This window comes from Symphalangus syndactylus, chromosome 2 (assembly GCF_028878055.3).
Source record: "Symphalangus syndactylus isolate Jambi chromosome 2, NHGRI_mSymSyn1-v2.1_pri, whole genome shotgun sequence".
NCBI lineage: Eukaryota > Metazoa > Chordata > Mammalia > Primates > Hylobatidae > Symphalangus > Symphalangus syndactylus.
Genome location: NC_072424.2, coordinates 34,589,038 through 34,612,045, shown reverse-complemented (window position 1 = coordinate 34,612,045; position 23,008 = coordinate 34,589,038). Strand labels below are relative to the sequence as shown.

At 36.4% G+C, this 23,008-nt stretch overlaps 1 protein-coding gene across 2 annotated transcripts in view; it reads left to right on the top strand.

Moving 5' to 3' along the window:
• Positions 1–23,008, top strand: part of SLK (STE20 like kinase) — a 62,760-nt gene that overhangs the window by 986 nt on the left and 38,766 nt on the right. For both annotated transcript variants that reach the window (XM_055250031.2, XM_055250041.2), the window contains exon 2: positions 21,724–21,888. In XM_055250031.2, coding sequence (XP_055106006.2) covers positions 21,724–21,888 — 165 coding nt within the window. The remainder of the gene's footprint in view (positions 1–21,723; positions 21,889–23,008) is intronic.

Sequence of the window (23,008 nt, the reverse complement as noted above, 5' to 3'; positions counted from 1 at the left end):
ACTCTTTCAAACTTCAAAGGAAATGAATTTATTACTATCTCCTAAGGAGCATATGAATGATGTCATTGGAGTATTTTCATCCTGAAGGGCGAATTTTTTATGAGACAGCGTTTAGGGGAAGGACCCACAGGGTTGCTTAGAAGTGAAAACGTGAGAAAATAACTTACGTTTATACAGGACTTTGAAGTTTTTAAGTACTTTCAAATAATTTGGGCCCCACAAAAATCTTGTGAGGTAGGCAGGTCAGTATTAGTGTCCACATTTCACAGATGAAGATACTGAAATTGTTCACAGTCACATGAGTCTCAGCCTAGACTTGAACTCAGGTCTTCTGAGCCCATATTTAGTATTGTTTTTTATTTTAACAGTCACTGGTAGAAATGAGAGCATTTTGCCTACTACGTTTTTTTTTTTTTGAGACGGAGTTTTGCCCTTTTTGCCCAGGCTGGAGTGCAATAGCGCGATCTCGGCTCACTGCAGTCACCCCGTCCCGGGTTCAAGCGATTCTCCTGCCTCAGCCTCCCGAGTAGCTGGGTTTACAGACATACGCCACCATGCCCGGCTAATTTTGTATTTTTAGTAGAGACAGGGTTTCTCCATGTTGGTCAGGCTGGTCTTGAACTCTCGACCTCAGGTCATCCTCCCGCCTCGGCCTCCCAAAGTGCTAGGATTACAGGCGTGAGCCACCTTCCCCGGCTGCGTACTACTTTCTAAGCACTATTACACTTCTGCCTTTGCCCTGCCTCAAATGCATCTTGTCAAAACCCCAGTCCTCATTCTTTATCCAGGCTAAAATATCTACTTTCTGTGTGCTTTCGGAACACGTTGTTCACATGGCTTTTATAGCACTTGTCACTTATTACAGTTAATATGTTTATGTTTCTATAATAAAATTAAGGGCCAAAATTATGATACATATTTGGGTTCATTCACTGCCTTAGCATACAGTGATGTGTCTGTTTATTTGTTGAAATGAAAGAATGTGTTTTACCTACATATGAATGCTGTCGTGGAAGCTATCATATGCTGTGGAAGTTGGCAAAATAAGCTTTGTTATTTGTGTGGAGGGTAGAGTATGGGCTTCAGCAAGAGCTACATAAGATGCAAGGCTTCAGTGTAGTGGGAAGATCACTCCTGGGAATCAAGAGTTGTGTTTTAGTGCTGGCTGTCACAAACCAGCGTTGTAATCCTGGACAAAACACTTAACTTCTCTGGACCTCTGTTTTCTTAGCCATAATATTAACTTTCTTAGGAGTTTAGATTCTTTCACCCATTAAAGTTTTGTGAGTATGTAATTAGCCTGGAAAGGCAAAAATAAATCCTCAAGGCACCTAGAATCTTGTAGTTAGAAGGTGGTAGGTGATTATGGGCAGTTTTCATGGTGTAAATATGTTTTATCGAATATAAACAGCTTAGTAGTAAGAGCACTGGCTCTGGAGTTGGAATATAACTTAGCTCTCTCACTCAATAGCAGCATATGACCTTGAGCAAGTTTCTTATTTGTCCTATGCCTAACTGCTCATCCATAAGACATCCTCAGTGTGAGGATTGAAGAAGATAATAAATATAAGGCACATGGAAAGAGCTCAGTAAATGGTAGAAATTACCGTTAATACATTTAGAACTCATAGATGGAAAATATGGGATGAGATAGGAAAAGGAGCCAAGAAGATAATAAACCATTTTGTTGGTTTCTGATGGCATGGGCAGACTGTGTGGAGATACTAAAGCCCTGTGTTATTCTTTCATGAGACTTTCTGCAAAATGTGATCAATCTTCCTATACTGAGACATTAATTGAAAAATTTCTGAAAAACAGGAATCTTATTTCATGTAGTTATTTGAGCACTATAAAATTGTGTCGAGAATTTCTGTGATCTTGATGACTGTATTTTAGTATGATATTTGAAGAGCATGGGCTGGCACTATTTTTTCTTTTTTCATTTCACTACTCTGCTTCTAAGGAGTAGGGTATGGGTTTTTAAAAAAAATTTTGAAATTAAAACTTATCTGACTTCTTATGGCCTCTTTTTTCTAAAAGTTTTTGTTTTTCAAGATTCCGTAGAAATTGAGGATTTATAAACTTCCTTATATTTGGGGGAAAAAGCTATGGAACCTTAACATTGTACATAGTAGTATGTAGTAGAAAACTGTTTATAAACTTGATTCTAACTGTCATTTGCTTACAGAAATTAGTAACTGTTACAAAGATTATATTGTAAATAGAGATGAGGTTGAGTATCCCATTTCCCAAATGCTTGGGACCAGAAGTGTTTCGGATTTTGGAATTTTTTGGATTTTGGAATATTTGCATTATACTTAGTTATTGAACAGCCGAAATTGAAAATGCTCTAGTGAGCATTTCCTTTGAACATCATGTCATGTTAGCACTCAGAAAGTTTCAGATTTTGGAGCATTTCAGATTAGATTTTTCAGATTTGGGATGTGTAACCTATAGGTAATCATGTTGTGTATTTAGTTTCATTCTTCCATCGTATACTTGTTGTATTCCTTCCACTCAGTCCAGCACTGTACACATTTAACAGTTACTTCCTTGCCTGAAAAAGCTTCACTACTTTAAATTTATTTTCTCTTTTAAAAATAGTATTATTTGATATATAAATGAAGATATGTAATATCCTTCACAATATTTTATCTTTGGATTTCTCTTTTTTTGTTGTTGTTGTTTTGTTTTTGTTTTTGTTTTTGAGATGGAGTCCCTCTCTGTCGCCCAGGCTGCAGTGCCGTGGCACAATCTCGGCTCACTGCAACCTCTGCCTCCCAGATTCAAGCAATTCTCCTGCCTCAGCCTCCGGAGTAGTTGGGACTACAGGCGCGCACCACCGTGCCCGGCTAATTTTTTGTATTTTTAGTAGAGATGGGGTTTCACCATGCTTGCCAGGGTGGTCTTTCCTGACCTCAGGTGATCCACCTGCCTTGGCCTCCCAAAGTGTTGGGATTACAGGCGTGAGCCACTGCCCCTCTCCCCTCCGCCGGCTGGATTTCTCTTGTTTTTAACAGAAAAAAAGAATGACATAAGATTATGAATTGGACTGCATTTCTAGAAAGCTATTTTATCTATTAAACCAGTTGAAACTAAACTCTTGGCTGTGTGCTGGATGAAAGTAATTTTTATATGACAACTGATGGCTGTGTGCCTTTTAAAAAATAGTAAAATATATAATCCTTGTATTAAAAAGTACGGAAATATATACATTTAGCAGATAATAAAGTGAATTATTATTAACAACCGTCAGTGTCAAGGAATTCTGCCAACATCCGAGAATCCCTCTTGCCTCCTTTCTGTATCTAGTACCTTCTCTCTCCCTAAAGGAAACCACTATCCTATCTTTAAGTTATTCATTTATTTGCTTTTCTTAATCATTTACTATCTAGGATTATATCTGTAAATGTTATAAATTTAGTTTTGTATGCACTTGAACTTCATATGAATGGAGTCATATTGAGCATATTCTTTTGTGTCTTGCCTCTTTCAAAGTCAGTATTATGTTTGTGAGGTTCATCTTTATCACATGGAGCTGTAGTTCTTTTTTGTTGTAGCATTGTATTCTATTATATGATGATATCACCAATTATTTACTATTGTACTGTTAATGGATATATTGGTTGCTTCCAGTTTTTGGCTCTTACACAAAATGGTAGTTGCACATATGCATGAGTTTCACTAAGGGTTAATCCAGGAATGGAATTGCTAGGTTATAGGGTAGCGTATCTTTAATTTTACCAGATGATGCCAAACTATACGAGTTTACATTCCCACCAGCAGTTTAAGAATTTCCTTGCCCTGCCAGGCGCGGTGGCTCATGCCTGTATTCCCAGCACTTTGAGAGGCTGAGGCGGGCGGATCACAAGATCAGGAGATCGAGACCATCCTGGCTAACACGGTGAAACCCCGTCTCTACTAAAAATACAAAAAATTAGCCGGGCGTGGTGGCGGGTGCCTGTAGTCCCAGCTACTCGGGAGGCTGAGGCAGGAGAATGGTGTGAACCCGGGAGGAGGAGCTTGCGGTGAGCCGAGATCACATCACTGCACTCCAGCCTGGGCGAAAGAACAAGACTCCGTCTCAAAAAATAATAATAATAATAATAATAATAATTTCCTTGCCCTGCATCTTTGCTAACATTTAGTATTGTCAGAATTTTAAAGTTTTCACAGCCTGATAATGTGTTACATTTCTCATTGTGCGTTTAATTCACCTTTCACAGATTACTAAAAGTAATTCTTTTAATATGTTTTTGGTAATTTGAATTTCTTCTTTTGTGTTCAGGTCTCTTATTCATTTTTCTATTGAAGTCTTTTTGTTTATATGTTGATTGTGTGTGTGTGTGTGTGTGTACAATATATGTGTTCTGAATTTTAACCATTTGCTGGTGATAGTTATTGCAAATATATTCTCATTCTGAGACCTATTTTTTCATTCTCACTGTAGTGTCTTTTTATGAATTCTTTAACATGGTCCAATTTGTCAGTTTTTTCCTTTACAGTTGATGCTTTTTGTGTTATGTTTAAGATATTTTTTCCTAACGTGTGATCATGAAGATAATCTTCTATATTATCTTCTAAAAGCTTTATGATTTTGCTTTTCTTCAACAATTAGATCTACAATCTACCTAGAATAGATTTTTGTAAACGGTATGAGGTAGGGGTCCAGTTTCATTTTTTTCCCCATATGGATACACAATTGTCCCAGAACTATTTGCTGGGAAGAAAAATATTTCCCCACTGCTCTGCAGTGCCCTGTTATGTAGCATGTGTCTGTTTCTGCATTCTCTGTTCTCTTCATTGATCTATGTGTTCCTATACCAGTATCCCACTGTCTTATTTAGGAAAGCATTAAAATAAATTGCCACTGCTTCTTCAACATAGTTTAGTAGTATTCTTGGCCCTTAGGGCTTCTATGTACATTTTCGAGTTAGCCTGGTTGAGTGCCACAAAAAATCTGTGTTTTTTTGGAGAGATTTCATTGAATTTATAAATCAGTTTTGGAAAAATTAACCTCTCTTTGATATTGAGTCTTCCCACCTGTGCATGTTTTATCTCTGTTTAGGTCTTTTTTACTATCTTGATAATGAGTTACAGTTTTTTTCCCCTGGAAGTCTTGGGAACACAAACTACTTCGAGGATGTTTTAAATACTTTGTTTTTCCTGTTAGAATTTCCTCCTTGTTTTTGTTGTGTACAACCTTTAGTGGCCTTCTGAGAAAGGATCCGTGGAAAACATATTTTTTAAGAACTTGCCTGTCTAAATACGTCTTTATTATAAGGTCACAACTTAATATATATAATTCTAGCTCAAAAGTAAGTTTTTAAAGAATTTTTAAGATTTAGAATTCGTTAGTTTTGAAGACTTTCTTCCATTCATTATCTTTTGGCTTCAAGAGTTGCTGTTGAGTGTCTGATGCCATTTGGCTTCCTGGATCCTTTTCCATCTTTTTCTCTTAATAGCCTTTAGGATTTTTCTTTTATCCTCTGTTCGTGGTGATGTACTTTGATATAGGTCTTTTCTTCTTCTTTGGTTTTGCTGGGCTCTTGGTTAGTCCTTTCAATCCAAAGGCTTATGTCCTTCAGTTCTGTGACATTTTCTTGTATTATTTATTTGACAGCCTCCACCCACCACTTCCCCCAATAATGACTCTTGTCATGGTCTTAAGATTCTTCATGTCCCTAAATTCAGGGGACACTTACCATCTTACTTGACCTATCATTACCATTTGAGATACTTGGCCATTCTTTCCTTTAAAAAGTTCATCTTTTGGCTTTTTTTTTTTTTTGAGTTGGAGTCTTGCTCTGTCGCCCAGGCTGGAGTAGAGTGGCGCAATCTCGGCTCACTGTAAGCTGTGCCTCCCGGGTTCATGCCATTCTCCTGCTTCAGCCTCCCGAGTAGATGAGACTACAGGTGCCCGCTACCACGCCTGGCTAATGTTTTGTATTTTTTTTTTCTTTTTAGTAGAGACAGGGTTTCACCATGTTGGCCAGGATGGTCTTGATCTCTTGACCTCGTGATCCACCCGCCTCGGCCTCCCAAAGTGCGGGGATTACAGGCGTGAGCCACCGCGCCCGGCCCATCTTTTGGCTTTTAAGTCACCATACTCTTGATTTTCCTTCCACCTCTGTGTCTATTCATCACACTCCTTTGCTGGCTCTTCCTCTTTCTGACTTTAAGGTGTAGGAATTCCACAGGGCTTGGGTATAGGCCATCTTCTCCTTTTCTTAAGAGAACCGGTCTTCTCCCATGGCTTCAATTACCATCTAAATGCAATTTCTATCTCTACCCTAAGACCTCCCTTTTGAACTCCAGATCCACACATCCAACCGTCTATTAGAGATTTCTGCTTGGATGTCTCACAGATACCTTAAACTGCAAGTCCAAAACATGAACTAATTCAGCTCATGATATCAGCCATAAATTTGCTCCTTCTGTATTCCCACTTAGTAATTACCACTTCCATCTACCAGTTGCATAGGCCAGAGACCTAGAGGTCATTTTTAACACCTGTTGCTGCCTTCCCCACCAAACCTAATTAAACACCAAGGCCTGTTAATTCTACCTACTAAATATTTCTCAAAAATACTTCTTTCTTTCTTCACTGTCATTTCACTAGTCAAAGCTGCTGTCATCTCTTACTCAGACTACTGCAATCTTATTGGTATGTTTTTGGGCTTCATATAAATATAATCATTTACCTGATTCTTTTAATCCTGTAATCATTTAATATATTACTTTGTGTTGGGCTTCTTTTGCCAAACATATGAGTGAGTTTCATCCATGTCGTTGCATGTAGTAGTAATTTGATCTTTTTCTTTGCTTTATGGTATTTTATGAAATACTATAGTTTATCCATTCTGTAGTATTTGGATTGTTTTCACTTTTTGTATATTAAAAATATGATTCATGGCCTGGTGCAGGGGCTCACGCCTGTAATCCCAGCACTTTGGAATGCCAAGGTGGGAGGGTCACTTGAGCCTAGGAGTTCAAGACCAGCCTGGGCAACATAGGGAGACCCATCTTTATTTGTTTTACTATTACTATTTTTTCTTGAGACAGAGTCTCACCTCTGTCATCCAGGCTGGAGTGCAGTGGCGCGATCAACTCCCCCGGCTCAGGTGATCTTCCCACCCCAGCCTCCCAAGTAGCTGGGACTGTAGGCACCCGCTACCATGCCCAGCTAATTTTTGTACTTTTTGTAGAGACGGGATTTTGCCATGTTGCCCAGGCTGGTCTCAAATTCTTAGGCTCAAGTGATCCGCCCACCTCGGCCTCCCAAACTGCTAAGATTACAGGTGTGAGCCACCATGTCCAGCCTTAAATTTTTTTAATTAAAAAAACAAAAAATACGATTCATGAATATTCTTGTGCATTTTGGTGCACATGTGCCATTATTTCTGTTGGATATATACTGGGAAGGAATTTTCTAGGTCATAGGTTATACATATCTTCCAAAGCGGTTGTACCAATTTACACTCCCATTAGTAGGGTATGGGAGTTTTCCCAGTTGCTCTGTGTCTTCACTTACACTTGGTATTGTTATTAATACTATCTTTAATGTTTTTTGTTAGCCATTCTGTTGAGTGTAAGTGGTTTTATTTACATTTTCCTGATGACTAATGAAGTTGATTGCCTTTTTATGTGCTTATTCAATGTTTGGGTATCTTTTTTTGGTGGAATTCCTGGTTATTTGCCCAAATAAAAAAAAAGCTCTATTTTGAGGTATAATTTATATACCACAAAATTCACCCATATAATTTTGTGAGTTTTAGTAAATCTGTATAGTTTTGCAACCATTACTACAATCCAGCTTTGGAACCTTTCTGTCACCTCCAGAAAGTTCTCATGTGCCTATTTTGCAGTCAGTCTCTATTCCCACACCAAGCTCAAGATAGCCCTCACTTGCTTTCGGAATGGCTCTGTAATTTTGCCTTTTCTAGAATTTTTTAGTAAACGGAAACATACAATATGTATTCTTAATATGTATGGCTTTTTGCACTTAGCACAGGGTTTCTCAGTGTTGGCACTACAGCCGTTTTGGACAGGATAATTCTTTTTTGTGGAGGGCTGTCCTATGCACTGTAGGATGCATCCCTGACCCTACCCCTTTGTGACAACCTAAAATACTTCCAGACATTGCCAAATGTCTCCTGGATGGCAAAATCAGCACCACTGGTTGAGTGTAATTTTTCAGGATTCATCTGTGTTATTCATTTGTCTATTAAAATTTTTGGTTATTTATTTTTTCCTTAATGATTTGTAGGATATGAGGTCCTTTTTCCACAATGTAGATTGCTTTTCATTTATTTAATTCTTTTTCCTGATCCATGGAGGTATTTTAAAATTAGAAAATAAATTTATTAGAAAACAAAGGTTGAAGATAAACAGAATGAACAAACTCTGTTTTTGCTTGCCCCAAGACCTCAGTAAAAACTGTTTTCTGGCCAGGTGCAGTGACTCATGCCTATAATCCCAGCACTTTATAAGTTTGAGGCAGGAGGATTGCTTGAGCCCAGGAATTCAAGAACAGCCTGGGCAACATAGCGAGACCCCATGCCTATGGAAAGTAGTAAAAAAGATTAGCTGGGCATGATGGCACTCGCCTGTGGTCACAGCTGCTGGGGAGGCTGAAGTGGGAGGATCCCTTGAACTTGGTGGAGGCTGCAGCGAGCTGTGATTGTGCCACTGCACTCCAGCTTTGGTGACAGAGCAAGACCTCGTCTCAAACAACAACAGCAAACAACTATTATCTCTTAAAATTTTAATATTTTTTCATATAAGTTCTGCATTTCGTTGTTAAATTTTTCCTTGATATTTTATCTTTTCAGCTACTATTTTGAATGGGATAGTTCTTCCATTATGTTTTGCAATTATTGTTTGGATATAAGAAAGCTATTAATTACTATTCTATAATATCTTAACCTTATTGAGTGCTCTTATTATTTTCCCCTCAACATTGAAGTTTTTCAATCCTATAAAAATGTTGATATGTAAAAAAATTTGTATAGAGAACATACACATATCAACTACCTAGATTCTACAGCTGTTCATATTTTGCTATGCTGACTTTATTACACACGTCTATCCATCCATTCATCCATTTATCCATTCATTATCTGTTTCTCTTTTTCATTTTCTTTTCTTAAGGATTTTCTCTTACTTGTACCTTGGTTTTTTTCACTTGTCTAATTATGTTGATTAATCCTTCCTGAACAATTTTAAATAACTTGACATTGGAAATGTTAGTAATTTAGTGAATTATTTTATAGTATATTTTCTGGCACAATTTTAAAGTTTTAAACTTTCCTTCTTAGTTTTCTGTTTTCAACCAGAAAGTTATTGTTTATGTGCTGACATAGACTTCTAGATAAAGTGGCATATTACTTTATTCCCATGTTTCTTATTTGTAAATCTGTATTTAAATTCACACAGATCTTTAACACAACTCTGTAACAGAAGCAGTTAATTCTTATTTTGCCACAGTAGTGTCTCTATGTCAAGGTATACTTCTGCTTGAATATAAGATGCTATTGCTGTTACTGTATGAAATGTTGCCTTTTTATTATAAAAATCTGTCACTTTTATGTACCAAAATGAGAACTGAGATGGTTTTGAAATTTCAGAAAAAATTTTAACGAAAAGAACTAATCGATTCAGTGAATATATATATTTTTTTCTTAAAGAGAAATCATTTTCAGAAGTAGTTTTTAAGTGATAATCTCATCTCAAGATAATGGGAAGAAAAATGTCAAGACCAGGGCATTTATTTTATATCCCTGTGTTTCTTACTAACCTGTTTTTTATCTGTAAGGCTATAACTACTGAATGTACATATGGAGTATAAAAACAATATTTTATTGTTCTTTTAATTTATAAGATGATCAACTTTTCCAGTTTACCAGCTTATCAGCTCACACTTCTTCCTATAAATTAATGCTGAAATATTAGTTAATTTGAGTGCTTTCTTTAGAAAGGGAAGGTATTTGAATCATCCCTCCTTCCATCCCTTCCTCCTTTCTTGGAAGGTGTGAGCAAAGTTAATAAATTTCATTTCTCTTTGTATGTTGTCATTTTAGCATTTCAATTTTGAAGAAATGTACTGGAAATCAAGATACTTTATTTTTTAATTTTAATTTTAATTTTTTTTGGAGACAGGGTCTCACTCTGTTGCCCAGGCAGGAATGCAGTGCCGCGATCTTGGCTCACTGCAACCTCCGCTTCCCAGGTTCAAGTGATTCTCATGCCTCAGCCTCTGGAGTAGCTGGGATTACAGGCGCCTGCCACCACACCCGGCTAATTTTTGTATTTTTTAGTAGAGATGGGGTTTCGCCTTGTTGGCCAGGCTGGTCCCCAACTCCTGGGCTTAAGCTATCCACCCGCCTTGGCCTCCCAAAGTGCTGGGATTATAGGCGTGAGCCACCGTATCCAGCCAAGATATTTTATTTTTGCTTGTAAAGCATGTTTTATTTCAAGTTGGTATGTTGTATGGCATGAGCTTTATAAAGTCTCTTTAAAATTTTAAAGGTCTGTGTTATGGCTTATTAACATTTAAAGATAAAGTAATATTACATAATTTATTTCAGAGTATCCTGCCAAAGTTTTATAAAGAATGGCCAAGAAACTAGCATATCATATCTGATTTTGGATCTTTAAATTAACCTTGATAGAATCTTTCTTCTGGCCCCCTTTTTTTTGTCTGTGCCCTGGTGAATGTGAAGTAATATCGTCCCTGATTACTAATGAGGTTGAGCCCGTTTTCATATGTTTATTGGCCATTTGGATTTCCTGTTCTCTAAAGTGATTGTTAGTCTTTTGGGCTCTCTTTCTTTTTCTTAATGATTTATGGGGGTCATTATATATTTTGGATACTTATCCTTTGTCAGTTATATATAATGTACATATTTTCTTCTGCTTTGTGGTTTATCTTTTCACTCTCTTTAGGATTTTCTTTTTTGTGTAGACATTTTAAGTGTTAATATAGTCCAATTTATTAACTTTTCCCTACATGGCTAATGTTTTTGTCTTAAGAAATTCTTCCCTACCCAAGATGGTGAAGATATCCCGCTGTGTTATCTTTGTAAGGTTTTATGGTATTGCCTTCTACATTAGGTCTGTAATTAAACTGGTGTTGATTTTTGCTTACAGAGTGAGGTAAGGGCTGAATTTTATTTTTTCTATGTAGATACCCAGTTGTCCCAGCACCATGTACTTTAAAGACTGTCATTTTCTTACTGCTTTGCAATGCTTCCATCATATAATGGATGTCCATATGCACATAGTATATTTCCATGACATTCTTTTAGATTAAATTTTTAGGATAATTGTTAGAGCAAAACAAATCATTATTTATTAATGCTATTTTGAAATTACAAAATTTGTTCACATTTATTTTTCAATTTTTTAATTGTAAAATACACATAAAATTTACTGTCTTGACTATTTTTTATATCCTATGAAGATTCACCATCTTCATGATTTTTAAATGTCTAGTTCAGTGATATTAAATGCATTCGTAATGTGCAACCATCACCACTGTCCATTCTCATGCCTCTTACCATCTTTTAAAATGAAACTCTACCCTGTTAAACACTAGCTTCTTATTTCTTCCTTCCTCCAGCCCTAGGCAACTGTTTTACTTTTTGATACTATGATTTTGACTACTCTAAGTACCTCATTAAATGGAATCATACAGTATTTACCATTTTATGACTAACTTCGTTCATTTAGCATAATGAACCTTAAGATTCATCCATGTCACAGCATATGTTAAAATTTCCTTCCTTTTTAAGGCTGAATAATATTTATGGTATGTATATACACATTTTGCTTATCCACTCTATTGATGTCACTTGGATTGCTTCCATGTTTTAGCTGTTGTGTATTTAGCTATGAACATGGGTGTACAAGTATCTCTTTGAGACCCTGCTTTCAGTTTTTTAGGGTATATACCCAGGAGTGGAATTCCTGGATCTTGTAGGAATCTATTTTTAATTTTTTGGGGGGAACTGCCATATTGTTTTCTGTAGCTGTACCAATTTTACATTTCCATCGATTTGTGCACAAAACAAGAGTTCTAATTTCTCCACATCTTTGCCTATACTTGTTCTTTTCATTCTTTTTTAAAATAATAGTCATCCTAGTGGGTGTAAAGTGGTACTTTCTATAGTTTTGACTTACATTTCTCTAATATTAGTGACGTTGAGCATCTTTTCATGTGCTTATTGGCCATTTGTATATCTTCCTTGGAGAAATACCTGTTCAGCTCCTTTGCCCATTTTTGAATTGGGCTAGTTGTGGTTTTTGTTGTTGTTGTTGTTGTTGTTGTTGAGTTTTAGGAGTTCTCTGTATATTCTAGATATTAATCCTCATCAGATATATGATTTGTAAATATTTTCTGTCACTCTGTAGGTTGCCATTTTACTCTAATATTGTCTTTTAAAATGTATAACATTTTACAATTTTCATCAAGTCCAGTTCTATGTTTTCTTTTGTTGCCTGTGCTTTGGTGTCATATCTCAGAATTCATTGTCAAATCCAGTATCATAAAGCTTTTGCCTCATTCTGTCTTCTGAGAGTTTTATAGTTTTAGGTCTTACATTTAGGTTTTTCGTTGGTCCATTTTGAGTTAATTTTTGTTTATGGTGTTAGGTAAGGGTCCAAGTTCACTGTTTCACATGTGGGTATTCAGATTTCCCAGTACCATTTTTTTGAAAAGACTGCCCTTTTCTCATTGACTGGTCTTGGAACCCTTGCCAAAAATCATTAGACCATGTATATGCCAGTTTTTTTTTTCTGGTCTCTATTCCATTGGTTTGTATTTCAGGACTGCACTGTTTTGTTTACTGTAGCTTCGTAGCAAGTTTGAAATCGGGAAGTGTGAGTCTTCAAGCTTTGTTCTTTTTCAAGATTATTTTGGCTATTCAGGGTCCATTGAGATTCCATGTGAATTTTAGGATAGGGTTTTCTGTTACTGCAAAAAATGTCATTGAGATTTTGATAGGGATTGCACTGAATCTGTAGATTGCTTTGGGTAGTATTGACATTTTAACAATATTAAGCATCCAATATATGAACATGGGATGTGTTTTTATTTATGTCTTTAATTTCTTTCAGCATTGATTTTTTAGTTTTCATTGTACAAGTCTTTCACTTCCTTGGTTAAGTTAATTCCCAAGTGTTTTATTCTCTTTGATGCTATTGTAAATGGGATTGTTTTCCTTACTATTTAAGTCTTTATTTTTCTTGAATTAATTTCCAGACATAGTACATTTTTTGTCTTATTTTAAAATATATTTTTGAAATTGTCTTTTTGTATTCTGTTTTTCATCTTTTCCAACTATGCAATCTATGCACATTTCCTCAGCTTTTTTATTACACAGTTGTGTTTGTTTCTGCATATTCATGCTGCTCAGAGTCAATAAGTCCTTGAAATAAGCAGGAAAACTGTGTGATCGGAGAATTGGTAAAACATTTTGGAAACTGCACACTTAGCCAAATTTAACTTATTACTGACACCATTTTGTTGATACATTTTGACTGACCAGTGACTAAATTTTGAATACATAACCAGAACAATATAAATAAAATAGAGTTTGGGAATGTGAAGAAAATATAAGGAGAATATAAAGTATATTTCTTTCTCTTTTGCAGAATTCAGGAAATGACATAATCCTTTGAATTTCTGTAATATTTTACAGAAATTACGGAAAGAGTGTGTACAGTTGATCCTCATTATTTGCAGATTTTCTGTTTGTGAATTTGCCTACTTGTTAAAGTTTACTTGTAGTCCTAAAATCTATACTTGCGGCACTTACTTGGTTATTTGCGTGTATGCTCAAAGCTGCAAAAAAATTTGACTCCTCTGACAAGCACATTCCCAGCTGAACTTGAACAAGGTGACACTGCCTTGATTTCAACTCTCATGAAGAGATGACCAGAGGACGGAGACAGCAGAGGGCAGTGTAGTGAAGTGCAAGAAGGTCTGGCTGTGGGGCCAGTTGGACAGGGCTTGAATCCCAAGTCTGACATCTGTTTTTGGGATGGCCTTCCGCAAGTCACTTCACACTTATACACCTCATTTCTCTTTTGTAAAATAAAGAAAGGAGAATCTCCCTGGATGAATTGTTTTCAGGATTTAAGAATATAATAATCTGTGTGAGGGGTTTGTGTATGTGCATGGTTTTCCCTATGAACAATGTTTCAGTAGTCACTAATTCAGTGCTTGCAGCAATTTTATAAAACATAACTACCACAAATAATGAGAATTAACTGTGTGTTTGCTAAATGATGATGAGTAATTTTATTCTTTTTTAATGTTGATACTTGTTCCTACCAAAATCTTAGTAGGACTGAAAAGATCACCATAATTTGCATGTAATTTAAAACAGATAACAGTTATCAACAGTCTAAAAGTATATGCTTCCTTCAGTGCAGTTTCCCCTCTCTTCACTTAATAGCTTTTTGGAACTTTGGATATTTATTACCCAAACGTTTACTCTACTCTGTACCTTAGCTCTCCCATCTGTGTTGCTCATAGGTTTCGAAGGATTATGCCAGTTCTTAATCTCAGTTCCAAATACGCCCTTCTATACTTTGCTTTGTGATGCTGGTTCGAAGACTGCAGATCACATTTCTGCCTTGCTAGCAGCTCATTTGTGTTTCAAAAGTATAGGGCATTAGAGGGAGGCTGCAAGGAGGGGGAAGAAATGACTTATACCTTTGTCTTGTTTCCTGTGAACTTCCTGTCTGCTTTCTTGTTACTTTGACCATCACCCTTGTAGAAGTTTTTTTTTTGCTCCAGCATCAGCAGTTTCTTTCTGTAGCAGCTGTTGAATACAGTTTGTAGTTTTTCCAACACTCGCAGAACTAACCTCATCATAACCCTTCATAACACCAGCACCAGTTGGCTGGTACCCTGTTCCTCAAAAGTTTGGGTCCCAGTCTCACAGGACCCCTCTTCAGAGACAACAGCACCAGCTGAGCAGCACTGTCTCCTCAGAGGTCCGTCTGAGTTTCAGCTCTGTGGAACCCTTCCTCCAAGCTTCTGAATTTTAATAATTCCAGTCTTTTCCCTTTGCTCCCATAGTCCTAGGGGTGGTAGCTTTTGCCTGTAGTTGTTACCTCCCTGATCCTTTGTATTATTTTTTCAGTTAGCAACAGAGTTAGTCATTGCTTTTATTAAATTTTCTCTATTAAAATAATCAATGTGATTTTCCTCCTATCTGGACCCCAACTGATACAAGGATTAAATAAGTTACTAAATGGAAAGTGCAGAGAACAGTGCCTCTTCTAATAGCACAATGGATATTACTATATAGAATAACATACTTGAAATAATTTGAGATTTTTCTTACTGATTTCTTTGCAAAATACTAATATTTCCAATTTATGTAGGTAAAAACATTAAAATAATCATTGAATTTTATTGATATTAATATGCTCAAATACCACCTCAGTTAGACCTAACTTAACTACCATATTTAAGTTGTAAACTCTGGCCTGTGTGCTCCCATACCCCATTTCCTCATCTTATTTTATTTTATTTTTTTTGAGACGGAGTCTCAGTCTGTCAACCATGCTGGAGCACAATGGTGCAATCTTGGCTCACTGCAACCTCTCCCTCCCGGGTTCAAGTGATTCTTGTGCCTGAGCCTCCTGAGTAGCTGGGATTACAGGCGTGCACCACCACACCCTGCTAATTTTTGTATTTTTTGGTAGAGACATTATTTTGCCATTTGTCCATGCTGGTCTCAAACTCTTGCGCCCAAGTGATCTGCCCACCTCATCCTTCCAAAGTGCTGGGATTCCAGGCATGAGCCACTGCGCCCAGCCTCCTCATCTTTCATATTAGTTTACTTTTTCCCACAGTACTAATTTCTAATATACTGATTTATTTGTTGGCTGTCCACTTGCCAAAATTGTAAGTACCCCAGCACAGAGAGATTTTGAATATTTGTACATTGTCAGCATCTAGAACAGTAACCTAACATATAGAAGGCACTCAGTAAGTATTTGTTGGAAGAATGAATGGATTTCAGCAGATCAACTCTTTTGGTCAAGATTTGACCAAGATTTTTAACAGATTTTTATGCAGTAGTTTCCCCTTATCCAAGGTTTCACTTTCCACGGTTTTATTTACCTGCAGTCTGAAAATAGGTGAGTACAGTACAGTAAGATGTATTCAGAGACCACATTCACATAATTTTTATGATAGTATATTGTTACAGTTGTTCTATTTTATTATTAGTTATTGTTGTTAATCTCTTACTGTGCCTAATTTATAAATTAAACTTTGTCATAGGTATGTATGCAAGGAAAAAACATAGTATACATAGGGTTTAGTACTATCCAAGGTTTCTGACATCCAGTGGGGGTCTTGGGATGTATTCCTGGGGATAGAGGGGATGGCTGTATTGCGTTTCTTTTCTAGAGCACATTTCACTGGGGTGTTGTTTGTCTTTGTGTTTTCCTCAGCTTGGACCAGTGCCTTGTAGTGGATGTTCATGAACATTTTGAGTTGTTCATGAACAATTTGAGTTGTTTAGTTTTTTACATTTTATGGTTAAATGTTCTTACACACTGGACAATTAGGCTCTTCTTCTTTTGGTGGAGGAAGAATACCTCAGCCTTGAGATGAAATCATCCAGATTGATAGAATCAATCCCAGTGATTATTTTTTCTTTTTATTCCTTTTTTTTTAGATTCATTTCGTATTTATCTTACGTGTTTTTTGTTTGTTTGTCTGTTTTTTTGCCTTTGATTGACTAACACCTCTGTGGGACTGAAATCATCTCTGTTTTCTGTGCTGGTCTTTCAGTTTTCAGCTAAAAATTGTATTAAAATATATTCTTCACTATGAAATACTATATAATGTTAGAAAATGTAAAAATATAGAAAGAAAATAAATGAAGATTTAAAAATTATTCCTGTACTCACCACCCAGGGAATACCTTCTGTTCAAACAAAAGTAATATGAGGGCGTAATTTTTTTAGAATATGAAACCAGTATGGAACATTCAGACAACTTATGTTTCCCAGTATCCCTCATTTGTTTATGTAATGTGGCCAAGCTCTATTGATGATTCATGAAGATAAAAACAGTGATTTTAGGTGATCATGACTGATATTTGAAATCTTTTTATTAACAGAAGTTATATTTTTAAATTAAGATTGGGATTTGTTATTCCATTCTTGTTTTTAACATTTGTTTAGTTCAGTGATGCCCATCCTCTTTGGCACCAGGGACTGGTTTCATGGAAGACAACTTTTCCACAGACAGGATGCGGGGATGTTTTGGGGATGATTCAAGTGTGTTACGTTTATTGTACACTTTGTTTCTATTATTATTACATTGTAATATATAATGAAATAATTATACAACTCACCATAATATAGAATTAGTGGGAGCTCTGAGCTTGTTTTGCTGCAACTAAATGTTCCCATCTTGGGGTGATGGGAGACAGTGACAGATCATCAGGCGTTAGATTCTCATAAGGAGCGCACAACCTAGATCCCTCGCATACGCAGTTCACAATAGGGTTCACAGTTCACAATAAGAGTTCATGCTCCTCTGAGAAGCTGTGCTGCTGCTAATCTGACAGGAGACAGCTCAGGTGGTATTGTGAGCAATGGGGAGTGGCTGTGAATACAGATGAAGCTTTGCTTACTTGCCTGCTGCTCATCTCCTGCTATGCAGCCTGGTTCCTAACAGGCCATGGACTGGTACTGGTTTGTGGCCCCGGGGTTGGGGACCCCGAGTTTAGTTATTTCATTAAGCCTTTATGTGAAGAGTTTTTTTTTTCCCCTGAGACAGAGTCTTGGTCTGTTGCCCAGGCTGGAGTGCAATGACACGATCTTGGCTCACTGCAACCTCCATCTCCGGATTCAAGCAATTCTCCTGCCTCAGCCTCCTGAGTAGTTGGGATTACAGGCATCCACCACCATGCCTGGTTAATTTTGTATTTTTAGTAGGAACGGGGTTTCACCGTGTTGGCCAGGCTGGTCTTGAACTCCTGACCTTGTGATCCGCCTGCCTTGGCCTCCCAAAGTGCTGGGATTACAGGCATGAGCCACCACGCCTGGCCTATGTGAAGAGTTTTTATGCCTTTAGATACTAGGTAGATAAGCTCTCTTTAAAAAATACTTTATGTCCCAGTTATATTAGTGTAGAGAATAGTGTCACACACTTGTAAATATTTATTTCAGTTTTGTTTTTTTAGAGTTTTTTAGAACTAGATCCTGGTGAGTAATCATGTTATTTTCAAGCAATAATTTGAGGCACTATTCTTTTAATGTAACTTTTATTATTTATATTAAACCAAATGATGTCATTGTTGGTATAATCAATATATGATAGAATTTGTTACCATGAGGAATTTTGGAGGTTATCTAGTGTGAGTTATTTTTCTTCCTTCATGCCAGCCCATTCACAAGTATAACAGATACATCTTTAAAATCTCCAGGACATCAGTCAATTAATTTTAGTGGCTGCATAATTTTTCACTGTAGAACTGTACTGCATGATTTAACCAGGTTCCTGTTAATGGACATTTAGGCTGATTGACTTTTTCGCTATTGCAAATGGTGCTTTGATGAGTATTTTTGTATATGCATGAGTTTTATTTTATGAAATTATCTCCTGATAAATTCTTAAAAGTGAGATTTAGACATTTATTTATTGAAACATTTATTAACTTTAAAAAATTTAGTATCTGTTTTTAATGTAATAAGTGCAGTTTCGCTGAAGTGATGTTAACATATATCATATTGAAATGTCTTATAAAAACAACCTAGTTAGCATTTTAAGATCTGATTCCTAACGTTAAAAACTGATCCTAGTATCTACTACATATTTGGAAACCTTTTATTTATAATAAGTGATGGTGAGAAGTTAACCAAAGAAAGAAAACGAGAAAGTTAAAGTACTAAGAACAAGGAAAAATGACCAAATGATAGAAATATGGGGAGACTGGAAAGGGTATAGAGGAGGCAAAACTTTGCCTCCACCCTCTTAGCGTCCCTGCTGGGCCCGAGAATTAAATTGACACAAGATAGAGTAGAGGAGAAAAGCATAGACATTTAATATAAGTTTTATGTGACATGGGAGCCCTCAAAAGAAGATGAAGTCATAGAGAAATGGCAAAACCTACATGCTTTTGTGTTAGGTTGAAAGAAGAGAGGCGATTGTGGAAAAGTAGATGTTATATGGGGAGGCTAAAGGAAGATGTTTAATTTAACAAGGTCTGTTTGTACACAGTTCTCTTGACTATGACTCCCTATCAAAGAATGTTTCTTTTCTCCTGGGATAGAGAAGACGTCTGTTACAGGAACATTTTATCTCCTAGTTTCAGGAAGAAAAGGTGGAAAATTAGAATGCCCTTCTTGCATCTGCTATTTTTCAAGTGCCTTTCACTCAAAGTGATCCTTATGTCAGAGTGGCATGTTTGAAGTGGTGTATTCTGCCACCCTTCATGGGTAATGATTATGCCTAGTGTTCCATTATTGGAACGCTAAGCTTGTGGGAGTTATTTATATCCTACTGCCCAAGGTAATTGCCAAGGTCTGATTTTTCACAAAAAAATTTGTAACCTCTAGCATAAATGGGTTAATTTCACACAAAAAAATTCGCAACCTCCAGCATAAATGGGTTTCAACCTCCAGCAGAAAGGGCTTTGGAAACAGACCTGGATTTAAATTCTGTTTCTGCTTCTTACTAGCTATATGACCTGGGGAAGCCTTTTAACCCCTCAAAGCTCATTTATATCCCCTTTAAAGTAGAGATAATAATATATCATGGGGCTGTTGTGAAGATTAAATAGTAATAATAATTACAGCTAATATTTTTGAATACTTCTATATATGCCAGATAGTATATTAAATGTTTATATGTGCTTTTTTTTTTCCTTGGCAGATATATGTTATCTTAATTCTCACGAACTTGTGAGGTGTAGGTAATTTTTACTGATGAGGAAACTAAAAGAGAGATTTTGTAAATTGCCCCAAGCAACACAGCTAATAAGTGGCAAAACCAGAATTTTAATCCTAGCAGTCTGACCCACCAGAGGCTGTGATTTGAAATGCTGTCCCCTGTGCATAGCCATAGCATGCATTAATTCATATTTATGTTTAGGCTGTCTTTTAAAAATAGTGTGTCAAGAGAATGAGAAGACAAGCCACAGACTGAGAAAATATTTGCAAGACACATATTTGATAAAGGAAAGTTATCCAGAATATGCAAAGAACTCTTAAAACTTAACAATTAGAAAATGAACAGCCTAGTTAAAAAATGGGCAAAAGATTTGAACAGACATCTCACCAAAGATTTGACAAATAAGTATATGAAAAGATGCTCAACATCATATGTCATCAGGGAATTGTAAATTGAAAAGATACAAGTACTACTGTGTAGCTGTTAGACTGGTGAAACGCATGCTTGCTGGCAACCCCAAATGCTGGTGAGGATGTGGAGCAACAGGAACTCATTCATTGCTGGTGTGTATGCAGACTCTTTCAGCCATTTTGGAAGACAGTTTGGCAGTTTCTTTTTTTTTTGAGATGGAGTCTCGCTCTGTCGCCCAGACTGGAGTGCAGTGGCGCAATCTCGGCTCACTGCAAGCTCCACCTCCCGGGTTCACGCCATTCTCCTGCCTCAGCCTCCTGAGTAGCTGGGACTACAGGTGCCCGCCACCACGCCTGGCTGATTTTTTGTATTTTTAGTAGAGACAGGGGTTCACCATATTAGTCAGGATGGTCTCGATCTCCTGACCTCATGATCCGCCCGCCTCAGCCTCCCAAAGTGCCGGGATTACAGGCGTGAGCCACCGCGCCCGGCCGACAGTTTGGCAGTTTCTTAAAAAACTAAACATGCTCTTACCATATGATCCAGCAGTTGTACTCCTTGTTTATTACCCAAATGAGTTGAAAAACATGTCTACACAGAAACCTGCACATACATGTTTATAGAAGCTTTATTCATAATTGCCAGAACTTGGAAACAACCAACATATCCTTAAGTAAGTAAATGGATAAACTGTGGTATATTCAGACAATAGAATATTATTCAGTGCTAAAAAGAAATGAGTTATTAAGCCATGAAAACATTAAGGAACTGTAAATACATATTACTAAGTGAAAGAAGCTGATCAGAAAGGTCTGTACACACTCTGATTCCAAGTATATGACATTCCAGAAAAGCAAAAGGAAAACTATGGATGCAGTAAAAAGATCAGGGGTTGGAGGAAGGAGGGGATGAGGAGGCAGAGCACAGAGGATTTTTAGGGCAGTGTGATATTATAACGATGGCTACATGTCATTATACATTTGTTGAAACCCATAGATGCAAGAGCAAACTGTAATGTAAACTTTGGACTTGGGATGATAATGATGTGTTAATGTAGGTTCATCATAGTAACAGATGTATCACTCTGGTGTGCAGTGTTGATGGGGGGGGGTGGTTATGCATGGAGCACGAGGGAACTTTCTGTACTTTCCACGCAATTTTGCTGCGAACCTAAAACTTTCCTTTATCAAATATGTGTCTTGCATATATTTTCTCAGTCTGTGGCTTGTCTTCTCATTCTCTTGACACACTATTTTTAAAAGACAGCCTAAACATAAATATGAATTAAATATGAATTAAAACTTAAAATCTATTAAAATAATAAAAAATTAGAAAATGGTGCATTTGAAATGTGACACTTCTGATACTTTCATTTTCAGGCCCAGAATAAAGAGACCAGTGTTTTAGCTGCTGCAAAAGTGATTGACACTAAATCTGAAGAAGAACTTGAAGATTACATGGTAGAGATTGATATATTAGCATCTTGTGATCACCCAAATATAGTCAAGCTTCTAGATGCCTTCTATTATGAGAACAATCTTTGGGTAAGTATTTTCTGTTGATCTAAAGGAGTAGCCAAAATGAGTTAATTGCCCTAAAGAGATGTTTATGAATTGTTAAAACCTATTTTATGTCTTACCTCTTCTATTTAGTTACTTGTGTCACTTGAATGAGAGTTGATCTGCTATTAAGAGAGTAATAACAAAGTTATTCTCAGCTTCAACAGATGTTCAGATTTATGTTTCAGATTGTACAGTTTCATCATGATTGTTTGACATTGGATCCAGGTGGAAAAATTTGGTTAAGAATAATAAATTTCCTAAAGTATGAAATTAGATGTCCTTGTTTCTAATTTAAATTTAATCATTTAAAAGTTTTTAAAGTTTCTCTTAGAAATTGTTTATAATTTTTTATCCTAAACTTTTTGTACATCTTGTAATAAACTGGAAAATACTAGAAATGTTAAATATTTATCATATTATCAGGTTCAACTTTAGTGCATGATGTGATGGCTAAAGCTGTATGTATAAATTTTATTCATTTTCAGAAAATATTAAGGTACAAGTAGATATAGAAATAAAACTTTCATATTCATTATAATAATCTGTCAATCACTTGTTCTGTACCAACATTAGTTTAATCAAGAGGACTTTTTAAAATGCAGCTTCAGTCTTTCTTCCTGAAGGAAGAAGCAAAGTTTTATGAGAGAGAAGAGTAAGTAGTATAAGGAATACCTGACTGGATGCCTAAAGGTCTATATTTTTTTATCCTAGTGCTGCCACTTACGGAACTTGGATAAGTCAGTTAACTTTTACGAGTCTGTTTACTCATCTGTAGGATGAGTAATGATCTACCTCCCAAATTGTTTTCTGAATAATGTAATGAATTTGAAAACAATTTCTAATTGGCAAGCACCTGTTAAAAAAAAAAGAAAGCATTATGCTGAGGGAAAAAAGGCAGGAAGCTACCTAATTAGTTAAAAATATGTTATTTTTTAAAATTATAGTTATTATTAATGTGGTGTTTTCTGAAATTATTGTTCAGGGCTGTGGCAGAATGTTTCCAAAGATTATAATGCAAATGAACCCCTAGACTAGTTAATAAACAGATAAGACCTTTACTTGGGACTATTGCACAATAAAAATTTAGATAACTGTGAGGGGA